This window comes from Sinohyriopsis cumingii, chromosome 6 (genome assembly GCF_028554795.1).
Source record: "Sinohyriopsis cumingii isolate HCF-2022 chromosome 6, ASM2855479v2, whole genome shotgun sequence".
NCBI classification, from domain to species: Eukaryota; Metazoa; Mollusca; class Bivalvia; order Unionida; family Unionidae; genus Sinohyriopsis; species Sinohyriopsis cumingii.
In genome coordinates, this window is record NC_142966.1 from 41,747,995 (window position 1) to 41,767,167 (window position 19,173).

Genomic DNA, 19,173 nt, shown 5'->3' on the forward strand with positions numbered 1-19,173 from the left:
ATGCATAAAATAATGGGCAGCATGGTCCCATATCATTCTTCATTTTGGGACACCAGATATACATCAGATAACGGACAGCATGGTTCCATATCAGTCTTCATTTTGGGACACCAAATACACGTAAAATAGTGGACAGCATGGTCCCATATCAGTCTTCATTTTGGGACACAAATACACATAAAATAGTGGACAGACAGCATGGTCCCATATCGGTCTTCATTTTGGGACACCAGATATGCATAAAATAATGGACAGCATGGTCCCAGATCATTTGGCACTTTGGGACACTAAATATTTTTCATCTGACAAAAATAGCAGATGTGGATAAAAAAGTGAACAGAATAGACCCAGATCAGTCTTCACTTTGGGACAGCAAATGTGCCACATACAGTGGACACAATAGACTTGGATCAGTCTGCACTTTGGGGAAAGAATTGTTTCAGTAAGAAAGGGAAGAAAAATTAGGACTTTTTTCCAGAAAACTATCTTTGCCTTTTTAATGACAAGCCATATACCAGCCTGCATCCTGCCACAGGGTACTCATCCATAGATCTGACCAAATGTGATAATCTGCTTTAGTTGACTTCTTTTAGAAAGCTGTTGATATCATCAGCATTTGTTATTGCTTTGCAATACACCTGAACCTCAAGAAATACTATATTTGTCTAATGATAAAACCCACTGCCATTTTTGATAATTTTCAAATTATGATTTACGGAATCTTTGTCTGACAATATACTGAACCCTAAGTCTGACAAATTTATTAAGCCGACCCCTGGTCTTATATTGGTGTAAATAAATATAAATATTAAAGGCGATAAAATCTTTTCACAACATAAAATATCCATTAAAAAAAGCTTTATGGTACAGCTCGTTTCAGGTGAACCAACAATCAAGCATGTTAATATTTTCATGAGTGAGTTTTCTCCCAGCCCCATATCCCTTCCAGATCGGTATTTTATCTCTGTACCATGATGCATGTACTATCAAATCTGGTCTGTAATAGACCTTTAGTACACAACAGTATGATGAGTTCCTAAACATCACTGAAATTAAGTACATCAAACTGTATTTTAAAAAATGGCTTTATCTGTTGAGAGTGAAAAAAAGTATGTTTTTAAGGTTAGACAAGTCATCTGATATTTTAAGTAGACGTGTTTGGGGTCAGAAATTCTTTAAAGCTGGTTGTTTCTTAAAACATAAACTGCACTCAAGCAGCAGGTACAGTTGGATGTTTGATCCTGTTGTGGACTGATGTGACTTCTAGCTTGTCATAAGAAGCAATTAATGGAGAGAGGAGCCATAGTAGGTCCAAAGACTTATGATGGGTAATCAATGGAATATAATATTAGATCAAGCTAATTATCATTGAAATGTCCATTTATATAAATATGGATAGAAAGAGTCCTTGCCCTGCCCCACTGTGCTTGGACTTTATTGATTTCCATTTTCATTGGCAAGAAAAATGAAATCATATGACCATCTTTGACATTCTCTGGCAGGCTGCTGCCTTGATTATTTATTAGCGAAGAGCAATGAAGAATTGAAAATTGAACTCTGTTTTCAAAGAGAAAACTACTTTAAATCAGGAAAAAAGGGTAGAGTTTACACAGTTAGGTACATGTATGATGTTTTACGCAAATATAAAGTCTGAACAAAATTAACACCAGATATAGCATATACATTAAAATTTGTAGCTAAGTTCTTATTTTATCCAGCAGATCTGCAAATTGGTCTTGATTTTAGGATAGAAATCCTTTAATTTGTCACCGCTCTGGTGGCCCAGTGGTTAGCGCGTCCGCTTCAGATGCAGGAAGTTGTGGGTTCAATCTCCAGCAGAGTCATACCAAAGACTTACAAAAATGGTACTAACAGTTGCCTTGCTAGGTGCACAGCATTACAAGGTTAGTGTTAGGGCTGGTTGGCCTGGTGTCAGGATAATATGACTGTGTGGCATCATGCTACATGCCTGTGACATGATGCCCCAGTGCTAGGCATCACTAAAAACTGCCACACTGCAGATATCGTAGTGATATGACTGAAAAATTGTTAAAGCTATGTTAAAATTCCATATCTCTCTCTCTCTCTCTCTCTCACACACACAAACACACACACACACACATACCTTTAATTTGTCAAAACGTTTTGAGCAAACATGGATTGGTTGTACAAGCACCGTTTCACAGCATGAGGCCTTGAGTCTGTCATTTGAGAACAAGAGTTCATTTGAATTTTGTCTTTCACATGAGGGCACTCATTCATCAGCATTTATTGTATGTTTGGCTATTAAGGCAGGTCCAACAGCAAAACAGAGATCCTGATGTGCCATTGCATAATGTGCTGGCAGATCGGGTCTTTCTTGTTTGTTTTACTTATTAATCTTAACATACTGCACAAGTCCAGATCTACTGGCACATTATGCAACTGCAGATATGGATCTATGCAGTGTCTGCTTGGATTGGACTTTCATGCATATATATATATATATATATATATATATATATATATATATATATATATATATATATATATATATATATACATATATATATATATATATATATATACATACATACATATGGTATTTCACCAAAATTTCTTTCAAATTTCCTGCAAAAATTACATGATTTTGTTTGTTCATTTAAAGAGCTACGATAATAAATGACATACTTAATGCTTTCTCAAGACAGCACGACACATTCAATACATTTGAGCAATTAAAATACCATATTTACCTGTTTACAAGTTGGCTCCAACTCAGCACAATATAGACCCTGCTCTGCCTGCACATTATGCAATGGCAGATCAGGGTCAATGCTGTTTTTTATACTGATTAGTACCCTTTGAGGTTTTACTAGATGTATTAGGGTTCTGTCTACCATATTGATACTGTTAATTTGATAAATGACAGTATATCTAATATCACTAACATAAGAATTATATTTGATATATTTAGCTGTATTAAGAGACCAATAGACTTTATAGGATGGTCTGTTGTCTGTCATACTTCTCTCGATTAGCACAAGTTTGTTATCACTATTATCACTACTCCTGAACTAGTTGGAGGATTGCCTTGAAATTTTACACACTCATATTCACCCCATGGTCTGGTTGGTCCTAAATGTAAAAGTTGCTGCTTGGTCATCTTGAAAATCTTGTTATTGCTCCTCCTGATTTGTCATATCAGCGTGGAGTTTTCCTTGAAAGACCTCATATGGTGTCTAGCTGGTCCTAGTTGAAAATGGTGCTGACCTGACATCCCGTATGGTTATCATGATAGCCATCTTGAAAATCTTGTTATCTGAGCTCTACTTGAAAGGAAAGTGATATTGATGTCGGGGTTTTAACCAGAAGGTTTATTATCATGTCCAGTTGGTCTTAAATGAATATGGTGACAATCTCATGTCTTACATGACCACTACATTAGCCATCTTGAAAATCTTGTTATTGCTACTTCTGAATGGAAAGTCATAGCTTGAAAATATTGTTTTCTCTACTCTCTCTGAAAGGATGGTTATATCAACATAGAGTTTCTACCAATAGATTTGTTATGATGCCTGATTGGTTCTAATTGAAACAGTTCCAGTCGTACATCCAATATGGCCACAACAACTGTCTTAAAAAAACTTGATGTCACTACTCCGCCTGATTGGATGATCATTATCACATGTTTTTGTTTTTTTACTGAAAGACTTCTAATGACATCTGCTTTGTCCTGAAAATGATGAAAAGCTGACATCCAGTATGTGTACCAAAATAGATAATTTTGAAAATATTGATACTGCTGAAGAATATCAAAAATGGTTTCAACACTTGGCAGATCAAAAGAAGAAATGGTCATATCTTGAATTCCTGGAAATTCTTTTCATCCATTAGAGTGTCAGTCCCCTCAATGGACTCTTGCTAATAATTGTTTTAGCAATTTATTGTTTGATGTTTTACAGAACAAGAGGATAAAATAAAAAGAATACATGATATTCATACCTTGGTGCGTCAGTTGCCTGCTTCACATCGCGAAATGTTGGAAGTCATTATTAGGCATCTGAGAAGGTAAGCAATTACTGTTTTTAACATTTTTATGCCACTGTTCGATGCAGTGACATCATGAGTTGGTCCTATCATCACATCCCTCCTTCCATCTTGAGAAGCTCGTTTGCAGAATTGCACAAAACTACATGACATAAATAAATGAAATTTGTCAAGCATATTTGTATGCAGATGTCATAATTAGATTTTCAGTTGCAGCAATTTTTACATCTTTCAAAACTTGACAGACTTTTTGACACACACTTTACACAATCAAGCAAAAACCACTTCAGGTAAGCAAATGAAATTTGCGTGGAATATATTAAGTCTGTTAAGAAAATAATATATTCTGGATAATAAATTTATATCACGACTGCATACCTTGACTAAAGATCCATGTCATTGAGACCCAATGGTCAACAATCTCATGAGTCAGCTTTGGTGTACTAGTGTCTACAAAGAGGACTATTAAACATGTATATAATGTGACATTCACTGGGCTCTTGTTTAAGTTTTTGAACTTTCTGGACTTTAGAAATTTTGTTCTGCAGTAGGAGCATTTGTGTTTCAGAAACTACGGATCGAGTGTTAAACAAAACTTAAGAATTTTTAAGGCAGATTTTGCTATAAAAAAAGATATGTCAATTCCATCAAAACTGCCCAGATTCGTTGAGCTCCATGGTATGATGTATTGGCACAGAACATAAAACTCCTGGTTAGAGTTTGAGACTGAATTTCAATTCTCAGTTGTTAAAAAAGTGTCCTTTAAAAAGTACGATTTTATTTATTTGTTAATGCAAAATATTAAAGTTAGCTTCAGTTTCAAGCTTAGAGGTTGCATGATCTCCAGTCCTGTTTTAAATAGTGTAAAACAAGGTTTTTATAAATAAGTTTTACCCAGCAACCATATTTATTTTAATTCACGTGCTGCTCAAAATCAGGCTCTATTCTGTTTGAACTTGATGACATTTCCTCTATTCCTCCTATGTTGTCATGTAGCTAAATCAGAAAAAAGTGTAAACAATGTACCATGTGATCTGTTTCCAATTCCATGCTTAAGAGAATTGCTTTGGGGTCATTTCATGTTAATTCTTTTCATGATGTACAAATGATTTTCATATCAAAATGCAGCATCACTAGAAAAATCAATTTGTCAAGGATTGGTTATGCCACACATTCAGTCTTTCAGCCCAAATTAACTTCTGCATGTTTCTTACAAAATATCAACATAGTGTCCTGCAAACAAAGATATTCAGTGCACCAGACATGGTGCAAAAAAATGGCCAAGTTTTAAAACAAAAAATTAATTTGATACTGTTGCAACAACCAGTCATTAAATTGCCTAATTTCTCTGTGATTTTTTGAATAAAAATGAATAAATTCCGGCTAGCGATCTTTTCCAATTGTCTTGCCTATTTTCTCCATTCTTCCAATCCTATATGCATATACTGTATTGAAACTGTGGATCATCTGGAAATAATTGTGTATTTGATATATCCCATAATATTTCTAGACTTGCACTAGACCATTGCCATGTCATGATGTTAGATATACCAGTATATTTATCTTGTGACAGGAAACCAGTATATGCTTAAAATTGAAATGGTCTTGACAAAATTATTAAACAATTTTTTCAAATAACATATTGAGGTAAGTTTTTTCTCTGTTTTCTTAACATTTGTAATCAAAGAACACATGTAGAATTTGTGATTTTTACAAGTGACATGCTACCAGCCACATGTGACCTAGACATAGTTCCATTTGCATTTGTACAGGCAGCAAAGTTTTGCTAAGAGGCAGATACAGAATGGTGAATTACGGGTTTCTTTTAACAGTATCTTGGTTAGACCATAACAGCAACCAGAATGACCATTAGATCACTGCACTGAACAAGATGGAGAAGAAAAATCCTCCTGGAAACATGAATATAGCTGGATAGAATATGATTCAGATGAAAATAAAATGTATTGCAGCTTAGGTAGAAGGTCCAGGAGAAATAACCTGTTCACAACCGGATGTCAAAACTTTGGGACCTCTTTATCTTGCCATAGCAAGTGCAGTGACTGTCAGCATGCTCTTGAAGATGATGCTTGATGCAGTAATTTGGCCATTGCAGTAAACAGTGCAGTCATTCAAAAGACTGAAGCAGTGATAGGTGCTATGCATTGTGCATACTGGTTAGCTAAGGAAGGAATAGCAACCATGAAGTATGGATCTTTGATTGATTTTTTTCATTTACAAAGCTGTGCAGCTTTAATGAATTGGAACAAGGTAAAAATGCAACATGTCTTAGCAAATGCTGAGGAAATTAAGGAGGCCATTGCAATTGTAGTGTAAGCAGATATCATTCAGCAGCTTCAGAAGGGATCAGTTAGAAAGTCCTATTGATAGATGAAAGCAATGATAGTAATGTTACAAAGAAACTAGTTGTGTATGCATATATGATAGATAAAGAAACCTTTGATCAAAAAACATTTTTCATGAGAACTCTACCAGTTGTGCTGCCTGATGTAAGTGTATAAGCCATATTGGATAAATTGAAAACCTATATGGAATCTGTGATCTAAATGTTGAAAATGTTTATTAATTTGGAAGTGATGGAGCTTGTTATGGCTGGTAGGAAAAATGGAGTCTCTGCCTTTTTCAAATAAGCGAACCTTTTTACAATGTTTACTTGTTTCCTTTGTTGGGCATTGTACACGCCTAGAGCAGCTGATGATGTACCATGTAAAAGAGACATTAATTACTATGTCAAAGACACTACAAATAGTGCAGCACAGTTAAGAGTAGTTCCAAAACTTTTAGAACATGAAAAGGATATAGTAAAAGAAATCAATGACGTTCATTGGTTTGCATTTTATGAGGCATTACATGCCATTTACTTGTCATGGAAATGGCTTATTGCATATTTCCAGCAGCTGAAAAGGCCAAATGATTTTGAAAAAGAGAACCCTAAGCACATTAACTGATCTCAGATTTATTTCCACCATGCACAAGCTAATTGATGTAACATTTTTTGCTCAATTGCTCCTTGTGTTTCAAATGCAGAATTTGTTGTTCTTGCTGCTTTGGAAGTGATCTAAAGGCTTCAGAGAAAGCCAAAATCACATTACCAGACAGAACAACCGGAGAAACTCAAGAGTTGTAACATGTATAAGGATCAAAGCTGTCAAACAACAACAACAGGGCTTCTTCAGAGGAAAGTATCAAATAAGAACAGAATTTTCTGAAATACTTGCAGCTGATGTGAACAAATGATTTCCTAAGGATTCCAGTGAAGTAGCCTTTGCTTTCAAATATCTAGGAATGCATCAGCTGTTACTTATGTGAGGGAGATAAAAGAATCATTTGGAAATTGTGACTTGAATCTTCTTGTGATATTCTGTGGAATGGATAAGAAAGAAAACAGCAGATGGGACTATAAAACAATTCCTAATAAATAGAAGAGAATGGTCTCATGTGAAGAGGATGATCTTAGATCAAATTTACCCTAGTGATAGCTTTTCAGAACTTTGGAAAATGAAAAAGAAGTACCGTGATGACAATTATCATAATTTGATATTGTTGGAAAGGATTGACATTGTTATTCCCTTGCAATCATCCAATTGCAAACAAGACTTTAGCTGGCAAAACAACATTCACATTCCCTCTAAATATTGCCTGAAAGCTGTAATATTGCATAGGCTGATGACCATAATGTTGGAGTGACAGAAAATAGACAAATTTGACTTTTCCGACATGGTTAGGGTATGGTCAGAGGCATCAGAGAGGATAATCCTAAGTAAGAAAAGGTAATTTATTTGGCTTTTCATGCAAATAACAGGTAAGAGACCATGTAAATGATCTCATTCTATTATTAGGTTGACCCATTAAGATCTCATAATTTGACCATGTTTTCAAATGGGGGGGACTGTTGGCTCCAATTTTGTTCTCAAACATGGTGAAATACTGCACATCATACAATCCAGCAGATTGATTTACTAATGCTGACCAAGCATAACTTCTTTGAACTATATTATTTACCTTTGGCAAAAGATGCTTAGTTACGGTACATTCAATGAAATACATGATATTTTCAAGAAACATTTCATCTTGCATGTAACTCATGGCTGTTTTAAATCATTGTAGATCCTACAAGAAGAATGTTGCATTTGTGCACCATTCATGGGAAATGAGGCATGGTCATTGAGATTAATAATAGTATGACTATACTGAAGCCAAATTAAAAGATAAAAGTGAGATGAATTTTACTTGACTAGACTTATTTTATTGGAATTTATTTCTCAAGTATTGCCACTACACCGCTCCCTCGATAACTCGCGCCCGGATAACTCGCGATCCCGCTTATAACGCGGTGTCCGTCTTGGCTCCCGATTTTTTCCAGAGAAAATATATTTAAAATGTCTTTAAAATATGCTGAACATGAAAAAATTACGATAAGAATTGATAAATTAAACCTTGATACATTGCTCGTTTTATCATCGAAAATGGTGATTAATGCCCGTGAAAATATAATCCATATTTTGAAATTTGCAAGTTCTAAAGAAGAATTAATTTCAGAGATCTCGAAAACGCTTAATTACGCGTATTTGGACGCCAATTTTTGATCTGGGACGCAGAAAATCACTGAGGCGGGAGTCCTCTATACGCATGTAATAGGTGCGCGGGAAAATTCAAAGATTTGCCGGTCCTGTTTCAGCCACCTGCTTTGTGGGAAAATGTGTTGATCAGTTAACTGTGCTGATATTTACAATGACAGAATTCAGTGACTGAAAGACTCTTTGATATACTGTTGCCATTTTATAAGAGTACATTAAAAAAAAAGAACATGATGCAAGAGCTAGGCAGCTAGTTCAAAGGCTTTGACTAGCGGCCGAGTGAGAAAATGTACTAATATTTAGTGATTGACTTCAGAGGCAGAAAGACCCAGTTTTAAAATCCTAGCGAGACCTCTGTTTAAAGATATCATATATTATGTAAGTTTTTATGATAAATAGTTGTCAGTATACTGTAAATAAACAGTCTGGTGAAATAGCTATCAATGAAAACTTCTGGTAAATGCTAACAGGTGGCAACAGAGAATGAAATAAACACCAGTTAAACGTCTTCCTGTGTGAAAGTCACGTTCTAATCATTTAATTCCATTTCAGTGTAAACATTATAATTACAACATATTATGTTCATTGAAAACATGAAAAGAGTCAATCGACCGTCACATCAAAACCCGTGAGTACTTCTGTGAGAACCTACTTACATGTACATGCCGGCTTTGTTTTGATCAACAACTTGGGGAAGTGTTTGTTGCATTAAAAAAAAAATTGATTACAAGAGACCTCGGGTGCTGGATTAAGGGTCTTGGAGCTGCCTTTGACGTAAAGCAAAACAGTAACAGAGACAACGATGATGATAGTGACTTCGAATGTTTCAGTGAAACTGATGTCATTAATGCTGAGGCTGTTTGGGAGAAATTCGTACAGATTCATGGTCCTGAGACTGGCGTTTCTCTTGATGTGAAGGAGTGGATTTGTGCTGACAATGACTGCCCCACAGCCGAATACATGTCAGATGAAACCTTAATTATTTCTGTAGCGAACAAATTTGCAGCAGAAGATGATTCTAACTGGAGTAACACAAGTGTTGAAAGTGATGCAGACGCAGATGTTGCACCCGTGGGGGTGGGCCCTCTGCACAGGAAGCAATCAAATATTTTGATATTGCCATAAGGTGGTTGGAGAGCCAAAATGTTGACTACGTAAAGCTCATGCAGTTGAGAAATCTGAGGGATTTTGCTTGGCGGCAGAGAAACCAAGGAGTAACACACACAAAAAAAATAACTGATTTTTTCAAAAAGTGAATTGATATTTGACAAGCGTGGCACAAACGGCAAGTATTAACTTGTTCTAATTTACGTTGTTTTAAATTTGTAGACCAATTAAATACCTCTGTACTGATTAACCCTTGTTCTTTTTGTTTTCCATTTTACTTCTATCACATTTAAAAATATTTATCTATCGTTCGATTGACACTGTTTCTCGAAAAGAGTCGATCTTTTGTATATAAAAAAAAACCGTCTAATTTGGATCAAACAATAAAACTAGAATGTATACAATTCAACATAAAAATTAGTGACGTAGTACACAATGTGTGAAGTGGTACACATGTTAAGTGAACGGAAACCACGTGGAATAATGTTTTCGATGATCGCCTCAATATACTGTAATTTATCCTGAAATTAATGTTGTCCTATGAGGAAATAATAAAGTACACCGTTATGAAGAGATATTTATTAACATTTAATCTCAGAACGATTATAATGTGAGTATTCAACAGTATAATCTGCAAAAAAAAAACCCCTTATTTCTCCGTTATGTCGTCAATCACTTTATTGGTTTTGGTCTTATTTTATAGGTCCCTCGATAACTCGCGCCTCACTTATAGTGCGGTCGATGTTTCTGGACCCCGATGTGCGCGAGTTATCGAGGGAGTGGTGTATTAGGAATTACATTTTAATTGATCAATATTTTTGCTATACATTTACAGTGTATTCAGAGAATTTTTTCCCCAGAAAATCTACCAAAATATGTAATTTCTTAATTTCATGATATTCATTCTAAATTTCCAGATACAAACTCCCATTTTTTAATGACAAAACAAGCAATATATCAAGGTTTTATTTACCAGATTTGATTCAAATTTTCATTGTGTTGAATAAATATGAGCCAATCATTTTGCTATGTTTTTTGGGTGGGAATCGGTTGGTGAATTGTGAGCATGTGAGTTATCGAGGGGGAGTTGTATATGGAATGATTCAGTATTGTTTTCATATGTTTTTTCCTTATTTAACAAAACTTTGCTGTTTGGTATTGTTTTGTTTGTAAATATTATGATGCTGAGATACGTCTAAATTTGAAGACATTGAGGTGCAGTGTTAGTTTAGCCGAAAACATGTACCCTAATGTTGTTCTCATTTTTGACTACTACAGTTCTTATGATTAATATTTGTTAAGTTCTTCAGATCCATAAAATGTTAGAAATTACTTTTTTCGAACCAGGGCTTCATTCTTAAATTATTGAAATGCAGGGTGGCTGACAATAGTCAAAAGAACCTAATGCCTGTTGCTAACATCGGAGTTTGCTTTGGTCCCACACTGATGCGACCTGAAGAGGAGACTGTGGAATCCATTATGGACATAAAATTCTGCAACATTGTGATAGAAATTTTGATTAACCATTGTAAACAGGTAAGATGTAGATTAAAAATTGTGAAAACAAGAATAGCAATTGTAAACAGATTGTAAGATTCTTTCTGTTTTTTTTGTACCTAATTATGTTTTATAATTTCTTCCTACCAATCTGGCAGCTTGTATGTTCTGTACCCATCATCCAGCTCCACTAATATATAAAAAAAAATTACTCATTAAATTCATTGATTTGTAATGTCAAATTTGATTGTCACCAAGCAGTCACAAACATTTTCACCTTCACGTTTCAAACCTATTTGTAACCTCATTACTAACACAGCATCCATATTTGCATTAGTATGTGTTGCTTACACAGTAGGAGTGATGAAGTTCATAATGTTCCATAAGCTCTGGATATTTCCATAAATTTCTATAACGTTGAGTTGTAAGGACATATTTTTCCCCCTCCTTTTTTAATTTGTGGGGAAATATTAGAATTAGACATTGCATACATTTCATACAGATGATGCAGTGTGTACCTTTTACCTATGTGTATACCTTGCATCCATTTCGTCAGTGAAATTGGACTCTTAAAGCAACATAAAAATTACTGTGAGCAGGCTCCTTATTTACATTGAAAACTTCATTTGGTTTTAAATGGGATGAAGATAACAGTGTTAGGAACCAATTCATGGCATTCAAGTTAGAAATTGTAGATAAGTGAATGAAATTGGTTTGTGCATTTATATATCTGTAATGCTTTTCATTTTTAAATTGATAGGGATGTACAAGCTACCCGAGGGGTGGTGGAAACTGTAGGTCAGAAAGAATTAATTCAAAACTAAACCAGGAGCAATGGTTACTATTTTAGCTAGTCTGACTTTTTAGTGGTCCTAAGATACCACATAAATGGCCTTACAGTCACAAACATTTCTGGGCACAAGATCAGAATCTTAATTCAAAACTCCATTTGGTTTAGAAAACTTAATATGGTCCATTTCTTTTTACATCAATGACATTGTACAAATACAGGTGACACATGCTATATGCCAATCCAGTTTATGTGCTTTTAGCTTAGTGCCATTTATAATGAAGAAACAAAATTCAATTTTTGCCCTGTGCTCATTTTTACACCATCCCTGGCACCATCTAATTTGCCTAAAAACTTCCTTAATTTACAGGTATCCTATGGTAACATTTTTTGTGTGATTTACACCAATTTTTAGTTTACACCTTAACTCCAGGAAAACATGTAGCATATATTGTGCATCACCTCTATGTAGTCAGAAGGAATAAACTGAATTTGGAATTGTGGTAAACCTATTGACATAAAATCCTGAATATTGCAATCATGATACCATCAATGAACTTGTTTTTCAAGGCTTGAATTTGCTGAAATGTTTTTCTTGCTTATAAATGTGGTCTGATTGCGGTCACCCATACCAGGATTGAGGATAGGCAAGCTAATGTGTAACACAAATATCTGTGATAGACAGTGCTAAAAAAAAACCCACCATAATACTTGCAGATTATGTCATCGGAGGAGATATGTTATAGATTTTAACTTAAGAGCCTAAATAAAGATAATGTCAGAGAAATATTAACATATTTGAGAAAGAGATATTCTGCTTCTCATGATATTATAATAGTTGTGCCCAAGTCCCCTGTGTATTATCAGTACATACATAATTATATATGGCTACAATATTAGGCTACATGCTAAATGGCATATCTTACGGTAAAGGATTAAATGTCAAAACCTGCTTTAGTTTGCATTTTGCTGAATTTCTGGACCTTGAAGAGTAACTTTTACTAATGCTGTATATCATTAGAAAATTTAACACTTGCCTTTCTCAGTATGTGTGGTTTGTTAGAACTAATCAGTGGAGCAAACAATAGAGAACCTAATCTGTCCTACATTATGCAACATCATTTCAGGTTCAGTGTTGATTGCAGTTGGACTTAACTTGTGATATATATACACTGTATGTCAATTTTGTAGATATTTGAAGAGAATCCAGATGAGGCAGTGTATGGAACTAGTGCAGATTTGGCATCAGCCATACCTCCATCATCCAAAACAAAACATTCACCCCAACGACCATACAGTAATGTGACACAGTGGCAACAGGGTGTGCAGGATTCCAAACCTATCTACGAAAATCGAGCCAATCTTCCGTTTGCTGAACCCAAAGTAAGCCAAGCCAATCTTCGATTTGATGAAGCAAGAACAAGCCAAGTCAGTCTTCGATTTGATGAAGCAAGAACAAGCCAAGCCAGTCTTCCGTTTGCTGAGGCAAGAGCAAAATTGCGACCTGTGGATACGCACAACACCAGTACAGGAGGTATTAAAATATTTGTGTCACTGCATTTGTTTGTCTAGATTGTTGAATAATACTATTTAATTTGTCATTTTTATGGTGTAAGTTGGGCAGACTGGAATAGAACAGTCATATTTCTATTGAGTAAATATTTCAAAAGGTCAGTAGAGGGTGTCTTTTGGCAGATAACTACAAGTAAATTGTCATGTAATCATTAAGAATAATACACCACTCCATCAATAACTCATGCCTTATACTCGCAAATCCGCTTATAACGCAGGGTCAGGCATGGATCCCATTTTTTTAAAACAAGAAAATACCCTCAAAAATTTCTCCCTTTTTCTTGAACTTGAAAAACATTGCTATCAAAATTGGTAACTGATATATCGCTCGTTTTATGGTCGAAAATGGTAGAAATGACCTGGAAATTTTAATCAACATCTTGAAATTATCAACTTTAATAAGAAGTCATATAATTGGTTACATTTTCTTTCAAAGCAACATTCTTAGTACACGGTAGCTAAAGATATTCAAGGAAATTTGAATCAATGAAAATGTTACTTATGCCTAGTATAGGCAGTACATTAATATTTAAATACCAATTAAATGATTTTTATTAAGTGATATGTGTGTTTTAATTCTATCTTTTAATTCCTCTTAAGTGTAATCATCATAAATGCAATGTGTATTTAAACATAAAATGTGTCAAACTGAAACAGCTATGTCCACAAGCCTTTCTTTGAGAACCTATTTAAGTGCCGACAGTGTTTTGATAACTGACTTGTAGAAGTATTTATTCAATTGTTGCACTGAATTAAAAGCTGGTCTCCTTTTTATTATCATGTTAATTAAATCTTTTGAGTCAAACAAAGGAGGTGGAGGAAAAAAAGTTAAAAGCCACGCAAATCTGACATACTTAAAATCTAGCAGCCCCAGTCGTACATCAGGTTAACTTTATTCATTTGATCAGTGGAACACTGTAATAAATATTCTTGTGTATGTAACATAAACTACCTTAAATTAATCGACTCATTCATAACTGTGATCAAAGATATCAAGGCAATGAAGTGAAAAGATTACTTCACAAAATAAAGAGCTTATTTTCACAGATACGGACCATTGTGGGCAAGCGATTTTCAGAAAATTCTTGAACTGGCACTTAGGGATATCCTCAAGGATGATAAGAAGTTTCACTATTACTTTCAATGAAATCATGACATCAGTATTGTACTAATTGAACAATACAGTAATTGAGTTTCAACGTCAATGATTGTCACATGAAATAAATGTCACTAGTTTTTGAATAAAAGGAATCTTGTTTGGTTGTGTGTCAACAGTTAGGTTAGTTCCTGGCTACTGTGATTCCCGACATGGTAGTATACTATAAACTACCACTCCGAGAACCAGACTAATCAACAAAACAAAAAGCAGTGACATAATACACAGATGATTTTGCGTACATGTGGTGGTTGTTGAACCAGTTGGAATGATCTTTCGCATGTTGGACATTTTGAAAATAAACATTTTTTTATATACATTAGCGCACAACTTCATTAGAAAGAGCATGCTTTTAACAATTATTATTGACATGATTGTAAAATGAGTATTAAGTTATTAAACAGCCCATTTCCCTGCACACACACACACACACACACACCCACACCCCGCAGTTTTCTCTGTGTATGCAGATTTTTTTAAATTTTGGAGGTCCCTCATTAGTCCACGTCCTCGCTTATAGTGCAGTCTGTGTTTGTGGACCCGTTATGCACGAGTTATTGAGGGAAAGGTGTAAAATAGGACCAAACCTGGAAAAAGTAATAGACATTTCATCAGTTACACTTCACATATTTTGCAGTTTTTATTGCATGTTCTTATAACTAGAGCATACATGACTGCTCAGATGTTGGCACAGGTTAGGGGAAAGCCCCCCCAGAGAAAAATCCAGTCTAGGACAAAAAGTACTAGGCTTTTCCAGTCTTTTATAAAAAATCCCTACCAAATCTGTACATTTGTTTACCCAGCATTTTTGTTCAGCCCTTACTCTAAGTCATACAGGTCATGTATGCGCATTTAATTTACTCAGCTTAAATTAAATATTTTTAATCGCTGCTTAAAAATGTAATGCAAATTTTGTTTAACCAAAGTCTATTCAACCCTAATTATTGATAACTCTGCACCTTAACTGTCATCAAGAAACTTCCAGATTAAATTTTGTTATCACTATCCACATTTACAGTGGTGGCCAGGTACTAAATTGTGTCGAGAAAAGAGCATGTCAGGTCTAATTGTTACAATATAAGGTAATACGAATTTGTTTATCATGATGCGTAGCTTTCACTGTGACATCTAATCACACATCATTCAATCTAGACTTAACTCAATCACACTTTTGGGTTGATTTTGACTAAAATTATTGACATTTTTTTAACTTTGGTTTTGCCGTATGTATTTCTTGGGGCATGTAAATAATGATCTTCCAAAGGAATATGAATGTATGATGATTCAAATAAATGAATGATTGACATTTTACAGTATGAAGAATCAGATTCTAAAAGATGACACCTATTACTGAAATAGTCGGTGTTGAATGCCTGTATGACTTATATTATGTTGAAAAGCAAGACAGCAGTTGCACATTTTTGCCAGTGGCAGCAACAACAACAGTCAAGGCTATGAATAAAGTTTGTCAGTATTTCCTAAACGACTTTTATGCATTTTCATCCTAATTGGAATGAATTATTATGAAGTTAAACAATTTATTCTTGTGTTCTTGCTTCTTTGACTACAGTGTCAAAGTCAGTCATGGATATTCTGTCTTAAGGTTTTGCTTAAAACTTTCTTATATTTAGAATTGATCATTAAAAAGCTAAGATGTTTCATTCTTTGATGTGCTTTCTCATTCCTTTGGTCTTGTGATCAAGTCACAGTCAGAAAATTTGTGGAAATGTTTTAGGTCAGATTTTGTTATGTGCTTATATTTAGTAATCATTAATGCCTTGGTTCTGTGACGTGCTTGTTTGCCATTTTTACCTTAGGGTAAGTTTTTTCATTTACTTACGTTTCCTAAACCACTTGACAGATAATTTCATTCTTCAGATGAATCGTCGTGTAGCAAAGCAGACTATTTTCACACATTTTTTAGGAATGCTTTGAATTTTGCCTTGATTTGTAGGTCCTGTTTTCCTAAATTCTTATTCACTGTAATATCTAGACTGGTTTTCTGTTTCAGAAGGCTTTGCTCATTCACAAAATTTCTGAAGTAAGGAATCATTCATACACATAAATCAGGAGAAGTAATTATTTGGATGATTTCCCTGGATGCTGGTGACTAATATTTTGTTCCCATTAAACTGCTACAGAAATGGATAAATGTTTGAACTCAACCCATTCCTAAATATTGCCACCTCATATCCTTTTAACTTGGCATTGATGAATGCTGCTAATTCACCTTTAATCGATTATACATATATTTGGCATTTTTATGGTTGCTACAAATTATGACTTTAACTGTAAACAAAAACATAGTTTTTGATAAACCATTTTAAAAAATCAAAGAATTTACAGAATATGGTTAACGGTTATAGTCAAAATTACAGGAAGTAATAGAGTATAAATGGATTGCAACATTTAAAATTGAGTCTTTACCTTTTGGACTTGAACAGGAGATGAAATTTTGAACACAAGATAACATTGTGAACATTTATGCTCTTTGAAATTTCAAACATGATGAAATTTTGAACATCTGAGAAATTTTTAACTCTTCATGAAATGTTGGACATTTGATGATATTTTCAACACTTGAAAATTTGAATGTTTTATGACATTTTGAACACTTAATTTACTTTACAGGTTATGATAATCAGAGTTACAATAGTACCAGTGGGAGTTCAGAATCTCTTCAGTCCAGCCAATCAAACCATGTATATAGTCCAAAACTGTATAGTTCCGGTAGTGGGTTAGCAGTTCCCAGGCAAGGTCACAGTCAGTACAGCAACAATTCTGCATTAGACATGGGTGAGTAGTAGTTCATACGTGTGGCAACTGCCTTTCCTGCATAACACTTGTTCTTGAAACTAATTGACTAAAACTGCCTGTGGTATGGAATTTATTTATTTAACTTGTCAAGTAAAGTATTGGTTTCATATAACACGCTTTATTATTTAGCATTTTTGGATAGGACAATTTTTTATTTATTTATTTATTTAACTTGTCAAGTAAAGTATTGGTTTCATATAACACGCTTTATTATTTAGCATTTTTGGATAGGACAATTTTTTATTTATTTATTTAACTTGTCAAGTAAAGTATTGGTTTCATATAACAAGCTTCATTAGTTAGCATTTTTGGATAGGACAATTGTTTTAAGTACCCCATGGGAAACATGTAAAGATAGAAAACTTATTGCAATGAATATTATAAGATGATAAAAAATTGTATAGGGTTATTCAAGTGATGTTTTACTATGTATACTGTGTAGCAGAACATTTGATATATGTTACAGATCTCTTAGTGTTTTGTAACCTTAATGGTAATTCTTTCTTTCTTTGTCCCCTTGTATGTTAGGTAATGCACTATTAGTGCCTTGTTAAAAATAGGTTTATGCACAGTATTCTTATTCTTACTGTCTACTAAATCTAGCTGGTGAGCTGCTTTCAGAGTATGTGTGTGTGCCTATAAAAAAATGTGTTTTTCAGCATGTTCAAGATATTGTGTTTCCATCATATTCAAGATATTGTGTTTCCAGCATATTCAAGATATTGTGTTTCCAGCATATTCAAGATATTGTGTTTCCAGCATATTCAAGATATTGTGTTTCCAGCATATTCAAGATGTGTTTCTCTGTCAGATACATAACCTGATCTCATTAACATTAGGAAAAAAACTCATTAGTTATTTGGTCATTAACATTAGGAAACAAACTCATTAGGTATGTGGTCATTAACATTAGGAAACAAACTCATTAGGTATGTGGTCATTAACATTATGAAACAAACTCATTAGTTATATGGTCATTAACATTATGAAACAAACTCGTTAGTTATGTGGTCATTAAATGCAGATGAGAGTTCACAGACAAACATGCCCTTTTCACTTTTTTGGCCAATGATCAGGCTCGTTGTGGCTGTAAGTTATCAGAACTCGAAAACCACATCGCCATAGTAGAAAAAAAGCTGACCAAAATGGAAGATGAAACATTGTTACAGTTAATGGAGGAATACCAACCACAGCTACAGAGACTACCAGTGAAGACCTATACTGCCAAAGTTCCTGAATCTGGGAGACCATCATACAAATTCTCCATGAGGATACAACCCTCACCAAGCGGTTGAGAATACCCATGAACATTGTTGCTATAGACTCAATTCTCAGTATGCTCTGGTTCATCAAATGTACATTTGTAATCACAATCACAAATATTGCAGGCAAACCAGCACCACCTCCTGTCTTCCAGACACCTAAAGACAAACCCCTGCATCCTGTAAACTCCAAATAATGGAGAAAAAAGCTAGAGCAGCTGGCCATGATCCCGAAAGTGCTCACAGTAAAGGCTTTGCTGGCACTACCTTGTATCATTCTGCTGGCATTGTCATTGGCTGGTTGACCTGAAATCTGGTGGAACAATACTTCACATTAGCAGCAGCAGC

The 19,173-nt window shown here is 34.6% G+C and overlaps 1 protein-coding gene across 10 annotated transcripts in view; it reads left to right on the forward strand.

The window, feature by feature from the left end:
• Positions 1–19,173, forward strand: part of LOC149796782 (rho GTPase-activating protein 26-like) — a 168,347-nt gene that overhangs the window by 112,881 nt on the left and 36,293 nt on the right. For all 10 annotated transcript variants that reach the window (XM_089961428.1, XM_089961431.1, XM_089961429.1 and 7 more), the window contains 4 exons: positions 3,945–4,050; positions 11,108–11,267; positions 13,210–13,552; positions 17,378–17,542. In XM_089961428.1, coding sequence (XP_089817554.1) covers positions 3,945–4,050; positions 11,108–11,267; positions 13,210–13,552; positions 17,378–17,542 — 774 coding nt within the window. The remainder of the gene's footprint in view (positions 1–3,944; positions 4,051–11,107; positions 11,268–13,209; positions 13,553–17,377; positions 17,543–19,173) is intronic.